The following is an 18,975-nucleotide window of genomic DNA, read 5'->3' on the forward strand; positions in this document are numbered from 1 at the left end:
AGCTAGAGATGAGTATCCAGTTGGTAATGTTTTCTTAGCTAAATTACAGAACAAGTTTCAGAGAACACACAACTTACTATCTTGTGGTTTTTTTAAAGCTATATCTCATTCCTCTAATGAAGATTTTACTTACTTTGTAATGACTGAAGGAAGTCTAGACATCACATTGATGCAATGCGGACTGTCCTGTCCACAGCAGATCAAAGAATACCAAGTGGTTTTAGCCAATTACTAATCCAGTAGGTCTGTGTTTGCCCTTCCCCATACATACATTCTTTTGATGCTCATATTGATTCACTGCAGGGAAGGGATCATGCTCTTCACCTTTAAGAGGACAACTGTTTTTTCCATGTGTCAGAAATTAGTTTCCAGCAATACATCAACTCCACTTAAACCTATCCTCTTAGAGCCAGGTTTGACACTTTCCAACAGGACCACCTCACACAAGCTGTTCCACCTTCAACAGCCCCAATTCCAAAAGAGGGATTTGTAGATACGTGGGAACATCTGTATCGGTAACAGGTTTTCTGCTAGTTTAGCCATAGCTCCAGGGATGAGCATTTTCTCAAAAATGCAGCCTTTCTGTACAAGGCCAGTCACAACAGGTATACTAAATTGGAATAGCAATGATTCTGAAATCCTTACCTGTTTGCACAGTCTACACCAGGAGTAAGTAAGAATGGTGTGCTGGTACCCAGGGACCGGGGAGTCCAGCTCCTTCAACACAATTTGCACACAGCCTTGCCCATGAACAAAGCGACGAATGTGGTGCACCATTGGTGTTTCACAGAACATGCTGGGGCACTGGTAGGAAGGCCTTACAGAGAGAAACAGAAACACTTATGAATGATCGTATGCTAGTCACAGCTAAAGAACTGATTCAACAAATCTAATATACCTTTTAATATCACAGCACTATTTATCTTTACTGTAAAAGTTTCCTAAGCCTTTAGTGAAGGCTGTTTCTGCATAGTGAATTGTACTCATTTAGAAATAGCATGTAGGAAAGTTCCCTTGCCAGCAATGGCTGTATAGGTACCAAAAGCAGTGACAGAATATTGGTTGCTATCAGTCCTTTTACAATGAATCACTTTCTACCAACATATTCCATATGGACCACAAAATATGGATCAAACACCTGGAAGCGCTTGACACCAAATTAGATGGCCACTTTGGCAGTGTACCAGAGCAAAGGCTGCTGAGGACAAAGATGTGCCAAAGAGCCTTCAAAATGGTAATGTTTCAGCTCCTGAAGGAAGAAGTGAGCAAAATAGTGCTATGTAACCTCTTTGAACAGAAAAACTTGTGCCCTCTCTTTGGATGGGTCTCTTAAGTCAGGGAAGAGAGACTGACATCAGAAAAATAAAAGTTGAATTGTTTAGGTATGAAAGTGAAATAGGGAATTCTTCAAAAACAGAAAGAGACTAAAAAAGCCGAGATCCTCCTTGCTCATATGAAAACAAAAATAATTACTGAACCTACAGAGATTGAGAAGCATTCACTTCAACACACACTAGCTAGTCAGCAGAGAAAAACAAGAAGCTAAAAGGGGCAACTAATCTCCTCCTCCTCCTCACTGATCAGCACAAGGAAAAAAACTTGTTCCTCCACAGAAGGCTGAACATTAAAAACATTAAAAACATTTTGCCACTACAAGTAGTCAATGGAGAGAACAGAGTAAGCTTGTCTTTCGAGGAGTCACAGGCTACCCATCCAGCTTCACAGCCTGCTGAGACTCTGTATGTGGTTCTGGCTGCACTGGTTATTACTGAAACATAACAACTTGCACCTCTGTCAGTTGAAATAAATTACACAGCACTTTGCAAGGACTAAAAGTGTTCTGTACCATTCATATTAGCCACCTTGCAGATATGACAAAGCCTTACTCCGAGATGTTGAGATAACACTAGAAGAGTAGGATTTTTTCCAGAGCTTATATGACAGTTCGAATAGGAACCTCAGAAAGCTGTGATTAGGACAGCTGCTTGTCTTGAAAAACAGCCATTTGGAATACATGCTCAGACTCTTAACTAGGACCTTTAGAGCCCTAATTGTTACAAGAAAGTGCTAAGTGAACACCTTTGTCCTTATGAACTTGTAAGTCTTGTTTTGCACTCTGTTCTACTTCCTCATTAAAGGAAATAAGAGGGACAGGGCTGAAGCAGGAAGGCAGTGGATGTATTTGCTTGTAAAAAGTGAGCATGAGTAAGTGAATTATTAAATCCAGTTCCTGTTTCACTACTTAATAATAATAAAGCGAAGGAAGCAATAGATTTAAGTGGTAACCTGTACTAGGACACAACCGGCTCTGTGGACTTGCATGCTATTCTCCTAAGCGCATAGATTGTACTTCCTGTGAAGAGTGCGGCAGGTCAACTTCACAAAGTTATCAAAAGTTTTTGTTTAAAATGAGATTTAGAATAAGTTCCTCCTCACCTGAAACAGTAGCGCTCCAGAAAAATACCTAGAGTCAGGTCATTTTTCCCATAGAACTCCATGGTCACAATCCTAAAGCAGAGAAAGAAAAGCTTTAGAGGGTGGTTGCTGCACCTGTTAGCTGTGCAATGGCCTTTTGGTGCCCAGATATACACCCACACTGCTGGCTCGTTTTCAGCCCTGTATACCTTCAAAGGCTTATTTTCCTCTTGGCTATCCTTCCTAGACCCCTGCTGTCAAGTTTGCTAATAATAAGATCAGAGTCCGACTAGAACAACTTAAAACTTAACATTTGAAAGTTGAATACAATTCAACCGCACTTTTGAAGATCATGTTCAAGAATATCTAGGCACAGAAGTCTAGACAGCTTGAAGCCTCAAACACTAACATTTAAACAGTTACAAAAAGGGTACATCCAGAAGATAAAAAAAAGCCCAATGAAAACCTTATTCTTCTAGAAGATTTAATAGCAACTTCTGTTTTCTCAGAACCTGAGTTGACCAAGCCACTTAAAACATGTCTGAATTGTGACACAAACTGGGACTTACATCTCTAATATCAGTAATTTACATCCTCTTATTGCTGCTGTTTAGTGAGCTTATCACCTTCTTTGGTTTATTCCTAATCATTTACAGGAAATCTAGACCTTTTCCTGTAAGGGAGTCATCTCTATTTTCACCTGATGAAACACCAAGACCTGTCCTGTTTAGTAGGGCAAGAAGGGTGTCATAAGTTGCACACAGTTAAATTACAGTGTCCTAAGCTGGAAATACAGTTAAAGTTCTTAACACCACTGACTATAATATGAGAAAAGATAGCAATATATTTGAATGCCACTCTCAGATAATACAATCTAGAAGAACTCTGAGATTCTTTTGAGCTTGGGCATTTTTCTGTGTTTATATACACTAACTCTTCCCCACAAGACTGCATGCAGTGCCCTCCCCCCACATATGTTACTCTGAAGCGAAAAGACCAACTAAAGCATTTCATTTTAGGCTGGGCTTTCTCATTCATGCCTTGGGGACCACAAAGGCTACATGATGCCACTCTGGATCCACCTGAACAGGGCAAGGCAAAATTCTTTTGGCAACAGTTCCTGTTACAGGATGGGCACAACCTACCAAGGACTCCTCAAACAAATATTGCTATGAGGCAAGCACTGACCTTGATTTAGGAAAACAGATATCAACTATACAAGCTGTAGAGGAGTAGTTTTCATACCAGGGGCTAACACAGGCACTTGGAGCATTGCTGGACTGAGCAGAAGAGCTACTGAAGAGAACACAGAGCCTCTGATGGTTTACTGGACTCAGGCAATCCACCTGGTAGAGAGAAAACAACTTATTTACTGGTTACAGACACTTCCATCCACACACAACTCCTGGTGACAAAATTCTATTCTAGTAGTTTTATTTACAGATGAGTCTCTGCTCGCTCCTTTTATAGAGATTAACCTTGCAATATCTCTGAGCTTCAAGTAGACTTTTACCATGTATAATTGCTAACTGACATTTTTAGACCATCATAACTAATATGCATAACAAAACTAATGCACATGCCTGTGTTTCTGTGAAAAGGAAGCTAAGGGAAACAGAAAACAACAAAAGCCCCAAGACAAACATCCAGAGTCTCCAAAGCACTGTACAGTTTAGGACACCTTGGAGTCAAAACTCTGCCAATATAATAACTCAATTACTCATTCAGGCCATAGAAAGACTTCAAACTTTCTGTCCTCTGTGAAAAGGGTTACCACGCTGCTGCTGGAATGGAGCTGTTTCCCCTTCCACGCCCTACAGAACTATGAAGTTACCAAATACTTTTCTTTGGTCACTGAATAAATTTAAAACAGCATCAACCAGTCTGATCCAGAGCAAGGGCTAGTCTTACAGTTAGTAAGATTATGGCCTGTGAAGCTACACAGATTTACATTTAAGCACCAATTAAGAAGTGACTTCTATTCATGAACTGATTGGCTCAGGGACGAAAATGCTTGACTATTTCAAGAGATCAGTTCTGCTACTCTTGTTCATAGACATTTTTCCTGAACAGCTTCCAGTTCAAGAAAGTCCCAAGATCCTTTTCCTCTGATACAAGTTAGTTGCTTTCATGGCAGTTTCCCAAAACTTTAAATATTTTGATTACAATGGCATACTGCCTTGCTTTGAAATTTCAATGATTCCCCTCCCTCAGTTATGAGATTCTCACATTTCTTCAGATCACCCAAACTTTTACAGTCAAATACTTTAATGTAATCATAGCCTACCACTACTTCCATGACATTAAGCCCTCTGAAGATGAAAATACTACACTTTAAGAAATCCCCAATACAAGCAGCAAGAAAGCTCAGCTTCACAGAATCATAGAATCATCCAGGTTGAAGGGACCTTTAAGATCATCAAGTTCAACCATCAACCTAACACTGCCAAAACCACTACTAAACCATGTCCTTAAGTACCATGTCTTCTTCTCTAAGTTTACTCTCCCTTCACGGACTCATTTTCAGAAGTCAGTCATGTACAGATGAGTTGAACAGGCAATGTAACACACTGATTCTTGGCTGACTTGGTGCCTTTCTCAGAAAGTAGTCTCACAACCTCCTCCCTTCTTAGTGAAATTTTGCAGTCAGTCTCTTAATTCTGCTTTCGTATATCCACATAGTCCCTGGTTATATTGACTCGTTTAAGTGCCCAGAGCACTGCAATCTAACATTCAGGTTTGACTCAGTCACAAAAAACCAAACAAACCAACTCTGGTTTAACATTTAATATATACACCTTCTGTATTACCAGGAGAAACTGATGTAATCTAGCTTTTCAGTGACATAGCTTTGAATCTTACCTTATTAGACCACGAGGATTCACTCTGAGCCAGTCCCTTCTCATCTTCCTCAATTCTGCACCCAGTTTTTCCAGTAGGGACACTAGACACATCCTTACTTTGGGAAAAAGGATCTGTACTTTTCTGTAGTATCCTTCCTCCTCTGGCCCGATAGTCAGCCAGCATTCTGGCTAAGCTCTGGCTATCACCTAGATGTTCTGCTATTCTAGTATTAACTAACTCATGAGAAGGTAAGATTTGGATAGCCTTGGCTTGGATACTCCCATTCATCCCTTGTAGTCCAGAGAGATCCCGCAATAATTGTCTCTTCCTTCTGCTCTCTAACTCCTTGTATTCCTTATTGAGGAGAGGAGACCAATAAACTTGCTCAGGGAAGTATTCCCGGGCAGGGCACCTCATGCCTTTTTCAGTCAAAAGAAATGGTTCACGGAACACCATTACAGGAGAAATACAGAGAATGACATCTTTCAACTCCTGCTTAAATGCTGCAGAGTAAGTCTTGAGACGATCCTCAGAAGAAGTTACCTCTTCCGTGACATATAAACCAGTATCATCCTGGAGAGGGTCTCTGAAGACTCTCATCTGACTCTTGGACTCCTGCAGATCATTTGCCTGTTGAATAGGTTCTAGTGTCTGGCTATCCAGAGCAACCAAGTGCTGGTCCATGCCATGGAGCGGCAGCAGGGATGTTTCAGGTATTACAGGAGGTACAGAGTTGAACACTGGAAATGGTGACTCCACTTTGTGGTGCTCTTGCTGTTTTGAGGACGCCTTTTCCAGTTGACTGTTCTCTTGGTCACCTCTCTCAAATAAACCTCTTTGTTCAAGCAAGCTGACCTCATCAGAGCACGCTGACTCAGAGATTACAGGCAGCTTTTCAGAGGATAGTTCAACATCTCTGACTGCTGTGCTGAAATCCTCGCCATTGAAGAGGTTCTGTTGTTCGTTTTCATCTCCTGGTTCCTCAATAAGGGAGTGAAAGGAGGTGTTTTTGGTCAGAGTAGGGGGCATGGCAAACTCATCCATAAGGAAAGAGATTTCCAGCTGGGAATGATAAGCCACACAGACCATGAAGATCAAGATCTCCTTCACACGGGCCAGCTCATATTCCGCAGCACCACACAACTTGATAGTGCAACCCAGGTGCTGGGGACACCCTTCAAAGAACATCAAGGTTTTTGTCTGATCTAGAAGAAACAAAGAAAACCACAGGGATGACAACTACAGTTAACCTGCTTTTAGGTATCTCACACACCGAAATAGAAGTTAAGAGCAAGTAACAGTACAATCCAGCTGCAGAAATTCACATCACTGTACTGAAATAATTTAATTTTGCAAGCAAAACCAGCACTTGCTATAGAATTTCTCCTGTTTTGTAAAACAAGTCATCAAAAGCGATGGCCAAGTGAAGGCCACATGGAACATGTTGGCCTAAACAGTGTATTCCAAGATCACTGTAGACTCTGCAGCAGTGAAGCAAAAGAACCACTATCCTCCCAGGCATATTTGCTCACACTTACAAGTCAAAATCCTACAAGATTGTGAGTGTAATTTAAAGGCTGAAGGGGGCATGGGAAGTGGAAGAGATGCAAAGACTGCATCTCCACAATGATTAGCATCAACAGCATTTGTGTGTGCCAGCACCACTGTCAAGCAACATAAGGGAGACCTTATTGCGGCCTTCCAGTACCTAAAGGGGACCTACAGGAGAGCTGGGGAAGGACTTTTTACTAGGGTATGTAGTGATAGGACAAGGGGGAATGGCTTTAAACTGGAAGAGGGCAGGTTTAGATTAAACATTAGGAAGAAATTTTTCACTTTGAGGGTGGTAAGGCACTGGGAAAGGTTGCCCAGAGAAGTTGTTGAGGCCTCATCCCTGGATGCGTTCAAGGCCAGACTGGATGTGGCCTTGGGCAACCTGGTCTGGTGGGAGGTGTCCCTGCCTATGGCAGGGGGGTTGGAACTTGATGATCTTCAAGGTCCCTTCCAACCTAAACCATTCTACGATTCTATGATTTCTTCCTTTGCAGACTTTCGCTGCCTGAAGTAGGTTGCAGAGAAGAAGGAATCTGATTTCTCAAAAGTGCACAATGACTGGACAAGGGCAGTGTGCACAAATTGCAACAAGGCAAATTTTGATTGGATGCCTTAACATTGGACCAGATGATCTTTCAAGGTCCCTTCTAATCCAGGCTGTTCTATGACTCTCGGTTTCTATGTAGAAAAGTTCTTTATGGTGAGGATGGTTAAGCAACTGAACAGGTGCCCAGACAGGCTATGAAATCTCTGTTCTGCAATATTTTCAACAGGTGGCTGACAAAGCCCTGAGAAATCTGATCCTGCATTGAAATTAATGCTTCGTGTTTTGAACAGAAAGTTGGACTAGACAAACTCCAGGTGGTGGGAAGAGAAAAAACAGTTTGGAAAGAAGAAGCCAATCTAAGATCTACTGTGTCTCTTCTTAGTAAGATCATGCTTTTGTGTCCACAGCCAGTCTGTAGTTCCAAAATGTAACAGAAGTAAAGAAAAATTAGTAGGAAGGATAATACTTGATCACACAAAGCACCCAACAGCTCAGATCTAGTTGAGGAGCAAAGCATTTATCCTTTCACACACACAAGCTAAGACACATCAAGCTTTACTCACCGTTGGGCAACTGAAAAACTTGCATATAAAATTTATGACAGGTTCCCAAACGTGGTTTGGTCAACAGTTGATCCATTGACATCACTAAGTCTCCCTGGGTCATTCGACTTACCCGGTCTAACACTTGCTGTAAAAGTGGAAAGAACAGTAAGAATCTACAAAGAATCTATAGTACAAAGAGGACACTAGCATCCTTAGCTTGCTCTTAAAAAGAAGAAAAAAAAAAAAAAAAAAAAAAAAAAAGCCAGTGTGATCCAGTAAACTTCTCACTGAGACGCAAACTCTGGGTTAAACCCAGTCACACAAACACACAACCACAATATACAAGAATTTTAGAAAAGCAGTTGGGTAAATATTCCTGGTGAGAGGTAAGATTGTGCCCTTGCTTGTAGATATCTGGATCTGTTGAAGTGAAAAGAGTTCCAGGAGGTACAATGCAGTCAGCATAGCGCTAGCTATCAGGAGCTCAGCCAGCTCCCACAGCCCCTCTCTGCTTGGCTGTCTGTACCGTGCCTCACAGGGACAGAGAAGCTCTCAGGGGACCCACACAGGATTTGCTACAAATAGTAGTCAGTTAACTAGAACAAAGCCAGAGTACAAGCACCTACCAAGCAAGGACACAGCAGAATAGCTGTGAAGAGCTGAGGAAAAGTTACTCTCTAGGTTTGACTGTCTTGCCTTCTTGTAAGAGAAGTACCATTAAAAAAAAGCCCAGATTTGGTTAAAGGAGAAAATAAGACAACTCTGCTTTCTCCAGGGAGCTTGCTTTAAGGTGAAGTTACAGAGATCCACCACAAGGTCTGACTCTGACAGTAAATGCTCACCGGCTTCACATTAATGACCAGAGTGATACCATGCTCTAAGAGCATGTCCTGGGCAATTCGGGACACAGTCTTCTCAACAAGGACCAAATTAGGCCTGACATCAACGATCCGCTGTACATAGTTCTTCAAGAACTCCCTTTCCTGCAGACAGGAACAAAGCATGGCAGTTAACTACTGCAAACCCATCTGAAGTAAAACCCACTTAAATGCTTAATATTACTTTCTCTCTCATTTATATACCAACCTTTCCTACAAAACAGGGAAACCAGATATCCAGGAAGCACCATCAGTTGCCTGATGTGCATGTTTCCCCACCCCCCACAGCACAACGCCCAGTTTATGAGTAATTTGTTATATGCACTAATTGCACATAAGGCTATAGTCCAGTGACAGTCTCAAGAGACTTGCAGCAGAACCCAAACATATATATATATATACACACACACATATATATGTGCACCTTACATCTTTACATGGAAAAAGGCTTTATGTTCAAATAGAATTAGAGCAACCTAACCCAAAGCTGTTTGCAATATTATGTTCTCTACCTTCAGAGACATGCTAATGTTGACTGCTGGCACCCAGACACTTCCATTCACAAAAACTATACCAGTGCTCTATGCCTTTGCAAGCCTACACACAGAGCCTCAGTCCCTAAATCTGTACTTGGGGAGTGCTTCTGGAGTGGGATTCCAAATGCTGTGCACTGCAAAATTGCTCTTTAACCATGACCACCTTCTGACTTCCTCTCACCATCGCCCCCCCGACACTTTTATTACCATGCACAGAAACAAAAAGCAGAGCTGCAAGTCTATCAGAACTAAAGGCCTACACTGCTAGAGGGAGGATACAGCTTCCCAAGCCAGGTATTCCTCAATTGTGTTATCGCAACTCACAATAGTGAGGTTTTAAGTTTTGTGCAAGAGAAAGACACCACAAAAGCAGTTTGCCAGCTCCTCAGAACACAAATGTTAGCGTAGCAAAGATAAAACTTTGGCTAGAAGCTAACCTTTAGAATTTAACTAGTATTTCTGTAGTATTTTCTGTCCTATAGGACTTTAATGCAGATACACAAATAGTTACGACCAAGTTCTGAAGCAGACACCGAAATAATCAGAGACCAGTATTTAGAAAGTACAGTAGATACTTCCAGCCCATTCAGACAAAGGACAGGTCTCAGTTTAAGCTTTTACTAGAAAACCAACTGATTAGGCAGAGACAAGTTTTATTACTAAAGCTTTCATACCTGTAATCTTGTCTACTAATCACCAACAGAAGTGGTCTTAAATGCACATGATAAGGAAACAGTCAAATACAGAAACAAACATTATGGCCCAAGCTCAGTAGGGCACCAAATACCCTTATTATGAGTACCCTGGCAAACACCTGAAGACTGATTCTCAGGCAGGAATGTAGTGTGTTAAAGAAAAGGGCTATCCATTTTGTTGTTTTCTTACTTAAGGCACCTCCTTGCTCATGGGGGCAGGGCACCTGTTCCAAAGTGATATTTTGTAGTTCAGCACTTCATTAGGTTGCTTGTTGTCCCATTTTTTCCAAGCCTGACAAGAAATAACATGGGTGCAACCTAATCATCACCTACACTAACTTTACTAATACTTCTTCGTGCACCTAAACCATATCTAGCTCTGACTTTCTGAACTGTATGTTCCTTATATGGTGTATCATTAAAAACAAATGCATTTTCCAAAACGCTGCATTTAATTGCGAGGATCATAAGATCACTCTCAGTACAGGTAACTTGATAACAAAACCCCTCAGCACAAGACTACAAGTTTGTACGGTATTAACTGCAGTAGCTTTCTTAGCTAGCTGCTAGAAGCTATGCAATCCCACTCACTCAACTCTGCCTCACACACTGGAAAAGAGCCAGATGTGCATCAATGATCATTTTGTTTGAATCACTAGACCTCAGGCAATTTTAACCAAGAACAAAAGCATGCTCTCACCTGAAGTACTATAGGGTCTATGCAGGTAAACTTTGTTTCTTCTCGATAGAGGTACTCAATTGAGCACTTCAGCAGAAGAATTTTGGGATTTTTTAAGCAAGAGTTCATCTGAGAAAGACACAAAAATAGTTAAAGATACAAACACCTGGAAGGGAAAAAGTACACAAGAAAAGAAAACAGACTTCTCATGACTGATTTTTATTTTTTCCCCTGCAAAGAGCATCTCAGCTATGTGCCCCCTGCACACCCAACTACACATTCTTCCTTCTTATGAAGATGTTACACCTAGTTGTTGGAATTTCACAGCTACTGTCCAGTAAGAGTGCCATGCTAGAGGTTTCTACAGTCACCCTCAAGAACCCCAAAATCTTAATACACTTTGGAGCCTCCATCCAGATCAATTCTATCTATCTGCTGCTTTAAAGGCTCACTTTACTATATAATCAGAAGTCAGAACCACAAATGCTTTTTTCTGGCTAAAACTTGGGGTAATTATTAGATGCCTTCTAGGGTGGTAGGGGGGGGAAAGATGTTTTTCCTATACATGCATGAGGAAAGCTTTCCCCCCTAGAATCTCTAGGCTAAAAGAAAACAGCTTGGAAAAGAAATGCTTTAAAAGCCGTTCTTGTTTAGGGTCTCAAACCAGAGACAGCTCACAAACCTCCTGAGTGGCGAGAGAAGCTTCATGACACAAAAAGGAAGTCACATCACACTTGTTTCCTCAGCATGCACTACAACCAGCACTCGATTAACCAAGCCCGCATTACCTTTTTGTGCGCAACATTCTTAGTGCAAACAAATCCATTCACCACCATGGAGTCAAATTTCTTTCCACCAGGGATCTAATAAAGCAAAGAACGTTTTTAGAACTTTCATAGACTCCCATAACTTCTAATGCAGTAAACCTAATATGTAGAATACCTACTGTAGCTGATGTGCAAGCTTCAGCTACACCCTCAATTATCAGATGAAAGATCAGACACCATCATGCTGGACGCACAGCTCTTTTCCTTTAAAGTCTGGCAAACCGAGGACAACATGAAAATACGTACTAAGTTGCAGGATCCCTACATTCCTCCTAACAGATGTATTTGTTAAACTGGGTACACTCTGGAAGATAATAAGGGAACATAACTTCTATAGGCCGTGGGAAGCATATACCAAAAAGAAGTGAGAAAACCAAACTAACCTCCACCTACTATTTGAACACATCAAATACTTGATTGGTGTGCCTCCTGTCACAACTAATCACATGAAATGGGTTTCTGAATAACATGTTTCAGAGGAAGTTTCTGTTATCAGCATGTGAAAACAGCAGACAGCTACGAAGAGCTTTCACCTCTGAACATCTGCTCTTTGAACTGGAGTTTCAGGAGGCAGCAACAACTGATGCTGCCTGCAGAGATGCCACAGAACTACCACCAGAACCATACGGGTTTCCTCCTGTATTACAAGGCTACCAAACAAAAGAGGCCTCCTGAGGTGAATTTTGCTAAAGAAAAATAAACCTGAGCCTTTGAACCTCACTGCCACTAGCTCCTTGGATGTTAGTTTCACATCAGCCTCTCAGAAGAAACTCTACATGCCACAACTCCAGCCTTACAGTTTGACAATGTCAGCACTGGGCCATCTGGCAGAACTGGATGCACCATGCCATAACAATTAAGTTCTCCTCTTGAAGAAAGTCATTGTACCTGGCATGGGAGGAGTTCAATCCTCCATAATAGTTAGTTATAGGCCAACATATTGCTACACAGTGTCCTGCGAGCTACTTATCCAGCATTCAGTACATCTCCAATCCAAGCAGAAAACCAGCAGAAACCAAAAAAGGAAGCAAGTGATTACAGAGGTGTTACCCTGTGCTACATTCTGCAGCCTAAAGCCTGAAAGAAGAGGTCAGCTCCAGGGCATTAAAGCACCTTTCACAGGACACAAAATTCCTTCTGTGTAACTTTCTAGAGCCTTACCTTATCCAAAGGCCATGTTGGCCAGTTACAGAACATGCTGGGGGCAGTGGGAACGGGACTCTTCTCTTCAAACAAGGGGTGCTGCCAGCAAGCTGCATCCTTTTGTTTCGCTACATTCACTGTCTGAAACTTACTTTTTTGATGTGGACAAACTGGCGGATATCCATGTCATCATCTCTGTTCTTGACATCAGGCCGTACAGTTTGAACTACCTGGCAGACCACAGGTACAATGATATCCCTCCAGGAAAGTGACAGGGATTCATTGTACAGAAGCTGCTGAAGCAGTGCCATCATGTGGTTGTGATTAGCAGACCTGTAAAAAAGGCAAAACAAATAGATTTCTTGTGAGAAAAAACACAAAGCAGTGACAAGTTGAAGTCACATTTCAGAAGTAAATTTCTTAACATTTACAGCGCAGGAAGTCCTCTGAAGGAACAGCTGCCTAGAACTTTCTACAGTCAACTCTGATCCTGTACTAAATATATAAAAATCACTGGGAAACAAACAATCAAACTATACTGTAAAAATGCCATTTTCTTAATACAAATTAGTTCCTTGTATTGTCCACTGTAGATCAAGTCCCAGTGAAAGTTGGTGGAATATAAGGACTTCAGGAATTGTTACTCCAGATATGCAAATTCCTTTTTCTACATGTTTCTTACAGCAGCCTTTCCATGGCTTGTTTCTCCCCATTCTCTTCTCTCAACAGATCCAGATTGCTGTGGTGCCAGCCTAGGGGTGTGAAAAAGAGTTCTTTGGACTTTTCCTCCACCCTCCTGTTGAATAATGACTCTGCAAGAGACAAACAAACCTTGTTAATATAGGTCATAGCTGCCTCTGTCTTTCTGAAAGGTTACTTTGAAAAGGAAAGAATTTACTAAGACATAAGCCTAAGCATCTTGAAATACTGAGTTTGAACTAGACATCGTGGTATCATGAAGCAGCAAACAGTATGGAGTATAACAGCAGTGAGTGTACAAAGGAAAAGTGAGCTACTAAACTTATACTGCCAGTACAGATCAGACGGGTTTCTCTTCTGGAATTGAATTGTTACCAAGTTCTTTAAGACATGGAAAAAAAATCTTATATCCCAGTTTTGCCTGTAAATAAGCAGCAAAATCCAAATGTCATGTACATTCATAACAATCCACAAAAAGCCGCTGCTTTGAAGACATCTACATATAAGTGGCATTAGAAGATCTAGTTATTTCATTCAGGCTGTAGCACAAGTATCAAGAATGTCTTGGTAAAGGCCTTGTTTAGTGCATCTCAAACATATTTTAAAGAAATGCTATGCTACCAATTCATATGTCAGACTTTTGAGCTTTTATGTGACTTGCAGCCCTGATCTCACACACCATCTCTTTGCCGCTCAGGTGCGGAGGGAGCTGTCGGCAGGCTGGCTCATGTAGCCTACATCCCAGTATTTAACACTACAGAATTCTCAAGAATCTTTGTCAAGAAAGTGGCACATGCTTTTCAAAAGATCTCAGCACATCTTCTCACCTCCATCCACCTAACCATCATATACACAGGTATCTCTCTGCTATGATAAACAGGACGCCAACAAAGGCTGTATACACTGAATGCATTTTTTTTTTTTTAAATCCTAAATGTCAGCATGAACTATAGCCATTTCTGGTTTTGGAAACAGAAAGGATGTTTCAACAGGATAAGACAGGTCCCACTTGGAGGGGGCCTGTCACTTTCAATCACTATATTGTGTAGTAACTCCTTAGAACTGTTCTCCGTTTTGCAGTACCAAGATTACAGGCTACTTCAGCAGTTTTCTATGCTTTAATAGAGTTAGTAGGTTATTTCCCACACAGGTATTATGACATTATAGAGGGAAGTTATAAATTTCCCCGTTTCCATAATGGCTAGCAGTGTATAAATTTTCATCAAGCTTAAAACTCCTCAGAGCGCACGATATAACTGCAAAATCCTTATACAAGAATAATCTGAGCAGGACTATTGAAAAAAGATGCCAAAAACAACAACTAACTTCTTCTAGATGCTCCATACCTAAAATTAGCCACATAGAGAATTAAGACAAGTTACATTGGTTTTTCCCCTTTCCCTTCTCCTGCAAAAGCTCAGTTAAAAACTAAGCATCAGTTTAATCAAAGAGTTTCGTTTCCTGACTGCACAGACACTGGGGTTTCCCCCTTATTTGCTCCTCTTAAGAGCTCACCAAAACCAATAGAATTACCTGGTAGAAAAAAAGCTAACAAGTGCACCTGGCTACAATATTGGAAGAGTTTTAAAACTCACAACTGCATCCAATGGCCTTTCATTTCAGAAGCAGTAGCGGCAGTGGTGGCGATGACAGGAAACCCAGAAAGATTTAAGAGATGAAGCTTAAAGATATTCTGTAGAAGCAGTGCACTTAATCATATTACATCTGCATTTGTTTGCACAGAAAGTTAAAATCAGTGTCTGTTACATAAGTTTGCGGGTGGGGAAGTTGTGAACTGACTTGCCACTTACACTTATTTAAAAAAAAAAAAAGTAAAAGCTTTTCTTTGAGTGCTTTTGAATGAAGAAATCCGAGAAGTGAAGGAAATTTAAGCTTGAAAGTGCCTTCAAAAAAGTTAAACTATAGTTTATATATCAGTTTTGCCACAAATAAGTTGAGATTTACTGTCAAGTAAATGTTTCTAAAGGGTCAATGCCCTATTAAAGGAGTACTAAGGAGCTTTCATCATTATATTAAAACCGCACAACAGCAACATTTAAAGTTTCTCCTTACCTTTAATAAAAGCATCACTTATAGAGAACATCTGCTGCCCTCCGTTTTCAGGATTCAAGTACTCTGAAAGAAGAGAGAAGAGGGAGATAGGCGGAGACAAAAAAAATGACAGGTTACACTGGTGCGCCCATATAATTACAATGTACACGCCCACACCAGAAGAAGCAGCATTACTCATCTAAGTGTTTAGTCACCAATTTAGCAACAGCTTGATGAGTGGTCAAGACAAGAATATCCTCTCATTCTTGTTCTATCAAAAAGTTCTGAGATGACAAGAAAATAGTACTTATTACTGTGAAGAAACAAAACAAACAAAGTAGACATGAGCAACGACTGAACTAGGAGTTAAGAATTTGCTTTTCCAGTTGACCCACACCACACTTTTCTCGATCCAAATACAAATGTGTTAAGCTGTGAACAGACACCATGGGAATGTCCAGACAGGGAATGGCCTTCTCACTCTGCTTTGCAAACGCAGCTTCAGAAGCCATTTTGCTCTCACACTGCAATGAAGTATCTCAGACTGAGGGACAGACCAGCCATAAGATTTATCTTACACAGTGAAGGAAATAAAAGACAGTCTGCCTTTCAAGAGGTAGAAGTCGAAAGTCTAAAATAATTTTAAACGCTTTAGTGTTTTGAGGAATCCATGCTGACAGAGATGGACTCCCAGCAACAAAGGAAAGCAAGAGTTATACATCACTTTACATATGGGAAATAGGATGAAGCTCTACCTACTACATTTTGTTTAGCTTGCTAGATCTTGATCTTTCATGCAGGCTGGCTGACTACAAAAAGTTTGTTTTCTCCAGAGGCCATTAGCTTCTCAAGCCTTTAGTTGGTTCCTTGCTTATACAAAAAAAAAAAAAAAAAAAGAGATTGTTTTTGTTTTCCCACTGTACAATAGCCGAATTGCTTATACAGCATGATGACCCAAAGTCTGAAGCTAACCCTTTATTACCTTTCCTGAGAACGGTCCAGACTTACTGCCACAAACAGAATGCAAAGCCAGGCAGCTTTCCAACACCAACAGAAAGCAACAGAAAGTTGACAGGACACAATCAATCACCAGACTCTGAACAGCAGCACTCGAGAGACCCCTTACACGCCACCCATTTAAAAATCTGAGCTTGTCTGCAGTTGACCAGTTTGCAAACAGATACTCAATAGATGATCAATGTACCAAAGAGAAGTTGCAAGCCTCCCTTGCAGCTTGATGGTTATTTGCGGATTCACTTCATCTCTTGCTTAGATGAAGAGTTTAGCATTACAAACAAGCTACTGCTTGATAAGAGTTGGTTCACCCTCAGCATTCATTCATCCACAGCCCCAAAGACTACTTAGAGAAAGTCATGTCATGCTGTACCTACACGTGAACATGTATACTAGCACCTTCATCCCTCTCCACCATGCAATAGCCTCAGGGCAGCAGCTCTTATGGTGAACACACTCAAATTAGGTCTGACACACATCCCTGACTAGCATGGCCAAGCCAGGAGTTAACCCCAGCTGAAAGCTAACCTTAGTTATGCTCTGGACAAAGAGACAGGTGGCACCTCCAAACCAGGAACGCTTCTCCTCCTATAACTTCGCTTCTAATTGTGCCCCAGGGGAAGTTCCTGACAAGGTAAGATACCATACCTCTTCCTAGACTGGACCAATAACACACTCATAGGTGTGAATTTGAGATGGGGAGAGTGGCTAACACACACATTTCTTACCTCACATCATCCCTACATGCATCATGCGTCACAGAATGTTGGGATGGGGGAAGGTTTCTGTAGCATAGTTTGCAGCCTTGTCTGCAAGTAGTTAGCTATCAAGAGACTATCTTACAAGCTCCCCCGAACAGCTTCAGCAAAACAAAACAACAAAGGAAAAAAAAAAAAAAAAAAAAAACCACCACACACCACCCCAGAACATACAAACTCCTAAGCCTGATATTCAGGGGCATCATTGGAAGCAAATACCACAATGCACACAGAAATTCACAGGTCTCCAATGGAAACCAGCAGATTTTATACACCTTACAGATTGCCCTGGTTAACACCAAAACAGACTGACCAGCAACCACAACTTTTCCTCTAGATACACAATTAAGGCTGCACCCACCAATATCCACCGAAAAATGAGGTGAACCTTTTCAAAGGAAGGTCCACCAAAAGGGTTCCTGGCAACAGCACACTAAGCCTTTAGCAAGCAATGGTGATAAGGAACCTTGTCGTGGTTACTCAGATCCTCTTCTCTTTCCCCCTCCTAACTAGATGCAGGCATCAAAAACTAAACACCCAAAATACCTTCTACCAGGATCAACGATATCTGGCTGCAAAGACATTTAGAAAATAAAGTTTCCCATATTAATAACTGTATCTCTTTAAAAATAGCAACTAAACCCCACATTTAAAACAAGTCCCTTAATCTCTTCCCCCAGTTTAAATACAGAAAGCAATCTTTCTTTATTTCCTATTTTGATACACACTGTAAAGTATCATTGTCTTTAGGCAGATGATACTATAAATGAGTCACTATACTCACTTGTAAGATCCTACAAGCCAGCTAACTTGGAGTCACTAGCATTTCATGGAAACACACCAGACATTAGTCAGCCTACAACATCACAAGAAGTCCTACCATTAGTCTCAGCCTATATACAAACCACTCTGTTCTAAAACACAGTACATCACAGGCTGTTGCTTCAAAGCAGCTGACCTATGTGACTAGTATCACAGAACAAGAAATTGCATATCCCTTAATCATTTGAAGAAACCCGCTAACCACTTAGATCAAAGCTAACCTGCACTTCTAGCACTGATGTTTTGTCCTGTTAGTCCTCGCCTAATGACTACAATTTACACAGTTGTGAGGAAACTGAGTTACTAGCCTCAAAAGGTGGGTGTGATTTTCAGTTTTACTTCATTATTTCAAAGAAAATTAAGTCACTGTCACCCAGTCTAACAACAAAAGATAATTCAAATGAAATCAAGCCAAATACACGTGTCTGTAACAATCACAGGGAAGTTACTGACCCCTGACAGCAGCAAACACACCATGTCGCTGATTGACTACAGTAATCTTCTAAAAATAACCATGCCCATTTTACATAGAAGCTTAACTATCTAGTGTTGGCTGTCTAATCATTGTGATACTCTAACACACTGGAAGGCATCTTTTGTTGAATACAGCCAGGATTAATCAGGAATGCAAGGCAAAAGTCTTTGCACTCCAACTTTAATATTTCAAGAACAAAGTTTAAGATGTCATCAATTTCACTACTCTAGGCACTGCAGTATGCACGGTAGCATTTTGTCCCAGTAATTTTTGAAGGCTTTGAATAACAAACATCTAAGTACCTACAAAATTTCAGTCTGCCTACTGCCAAGAAGCGTTTCTTGCTATTCAAGATGTTGTCATTCATTTTAACTTGTTGCTTCCTGGTTAAGTCTTTCCTCTAGACTGTCATGCCAGGAATAAAAAAAAAAAAAAAAAAAAAAATGTACAGTGACTCCTCTGTATTTGCAGAGGATACAGATTAAAAAAAAC

At 40.9% G+C, this 18,975-nt stretch overlaps 1 protein-coding gene across 1 annotated transcript in view; it reads right to left on the reverse strand.

Annotated features, from left to right (window-relative positions):
- The window catches only part of PIKFYVE (phosphoinositide kinase, FYVE-type zinc finger containing), a gene marked incomplete at both ends in the record, with an annotated part of 65,110 nt that overhangs the window by 20,226 nt on the left and 25,909 nt on the right, over window positions 1-18,975 (reverse strand). The window contains 11 exons of the mRNA XM_082483364.1: window positions 646-817; window positions 2,437-2,508; window positions 3,661-3,761; window positions 5,278-6,464; window positions 7,924-8,050; window positions 8,748-8,888; window positions 10,715-10,822; window positions 11,482-11,556; window positions 12,816-12,996; window positions 13,346-13,475; window positions 15,436-15,498. Of these exons, the coding sequence (XP_082339490.1) occupies window positions 646-817; window positions 2,437-2,508; window positions 3,661-3,761; window positions 5,278-6,464; window positions 7,924-8,050; window positions 8,748-8,888; window positions 10,715-10,822; window positions 11,482-11,556; window positions 12,816-12,996; window positions 13,346-13,475; window positions 15,436-15,498 (2,357 nt within the window). The remainder of the gene's footprint in view (window positions 1-645; window positions 818-2,436; window positions 2,509-3,660; window positions 3,762-5,277; window positions 6,465-7,923; window positions 8,051-8,747; window positions 8,889-10,714; window positions 10,823-11,481; window positions 11,557-12,815; window positions 12,997-13,345; window positions 13,476-15,435; window positions 15,499-18,975) is intronic.

This window comes from Vanellus vanellus (assembly GCF_965231255.1).
Source record: "Vanellus vanellus genome assembly, chromosome: 5".
NCBI lineage: Eukaryota > Metazoa > Chordata > Aves > Charadriiformes > Charadriidae > Vanellus > Vanellus vanellus.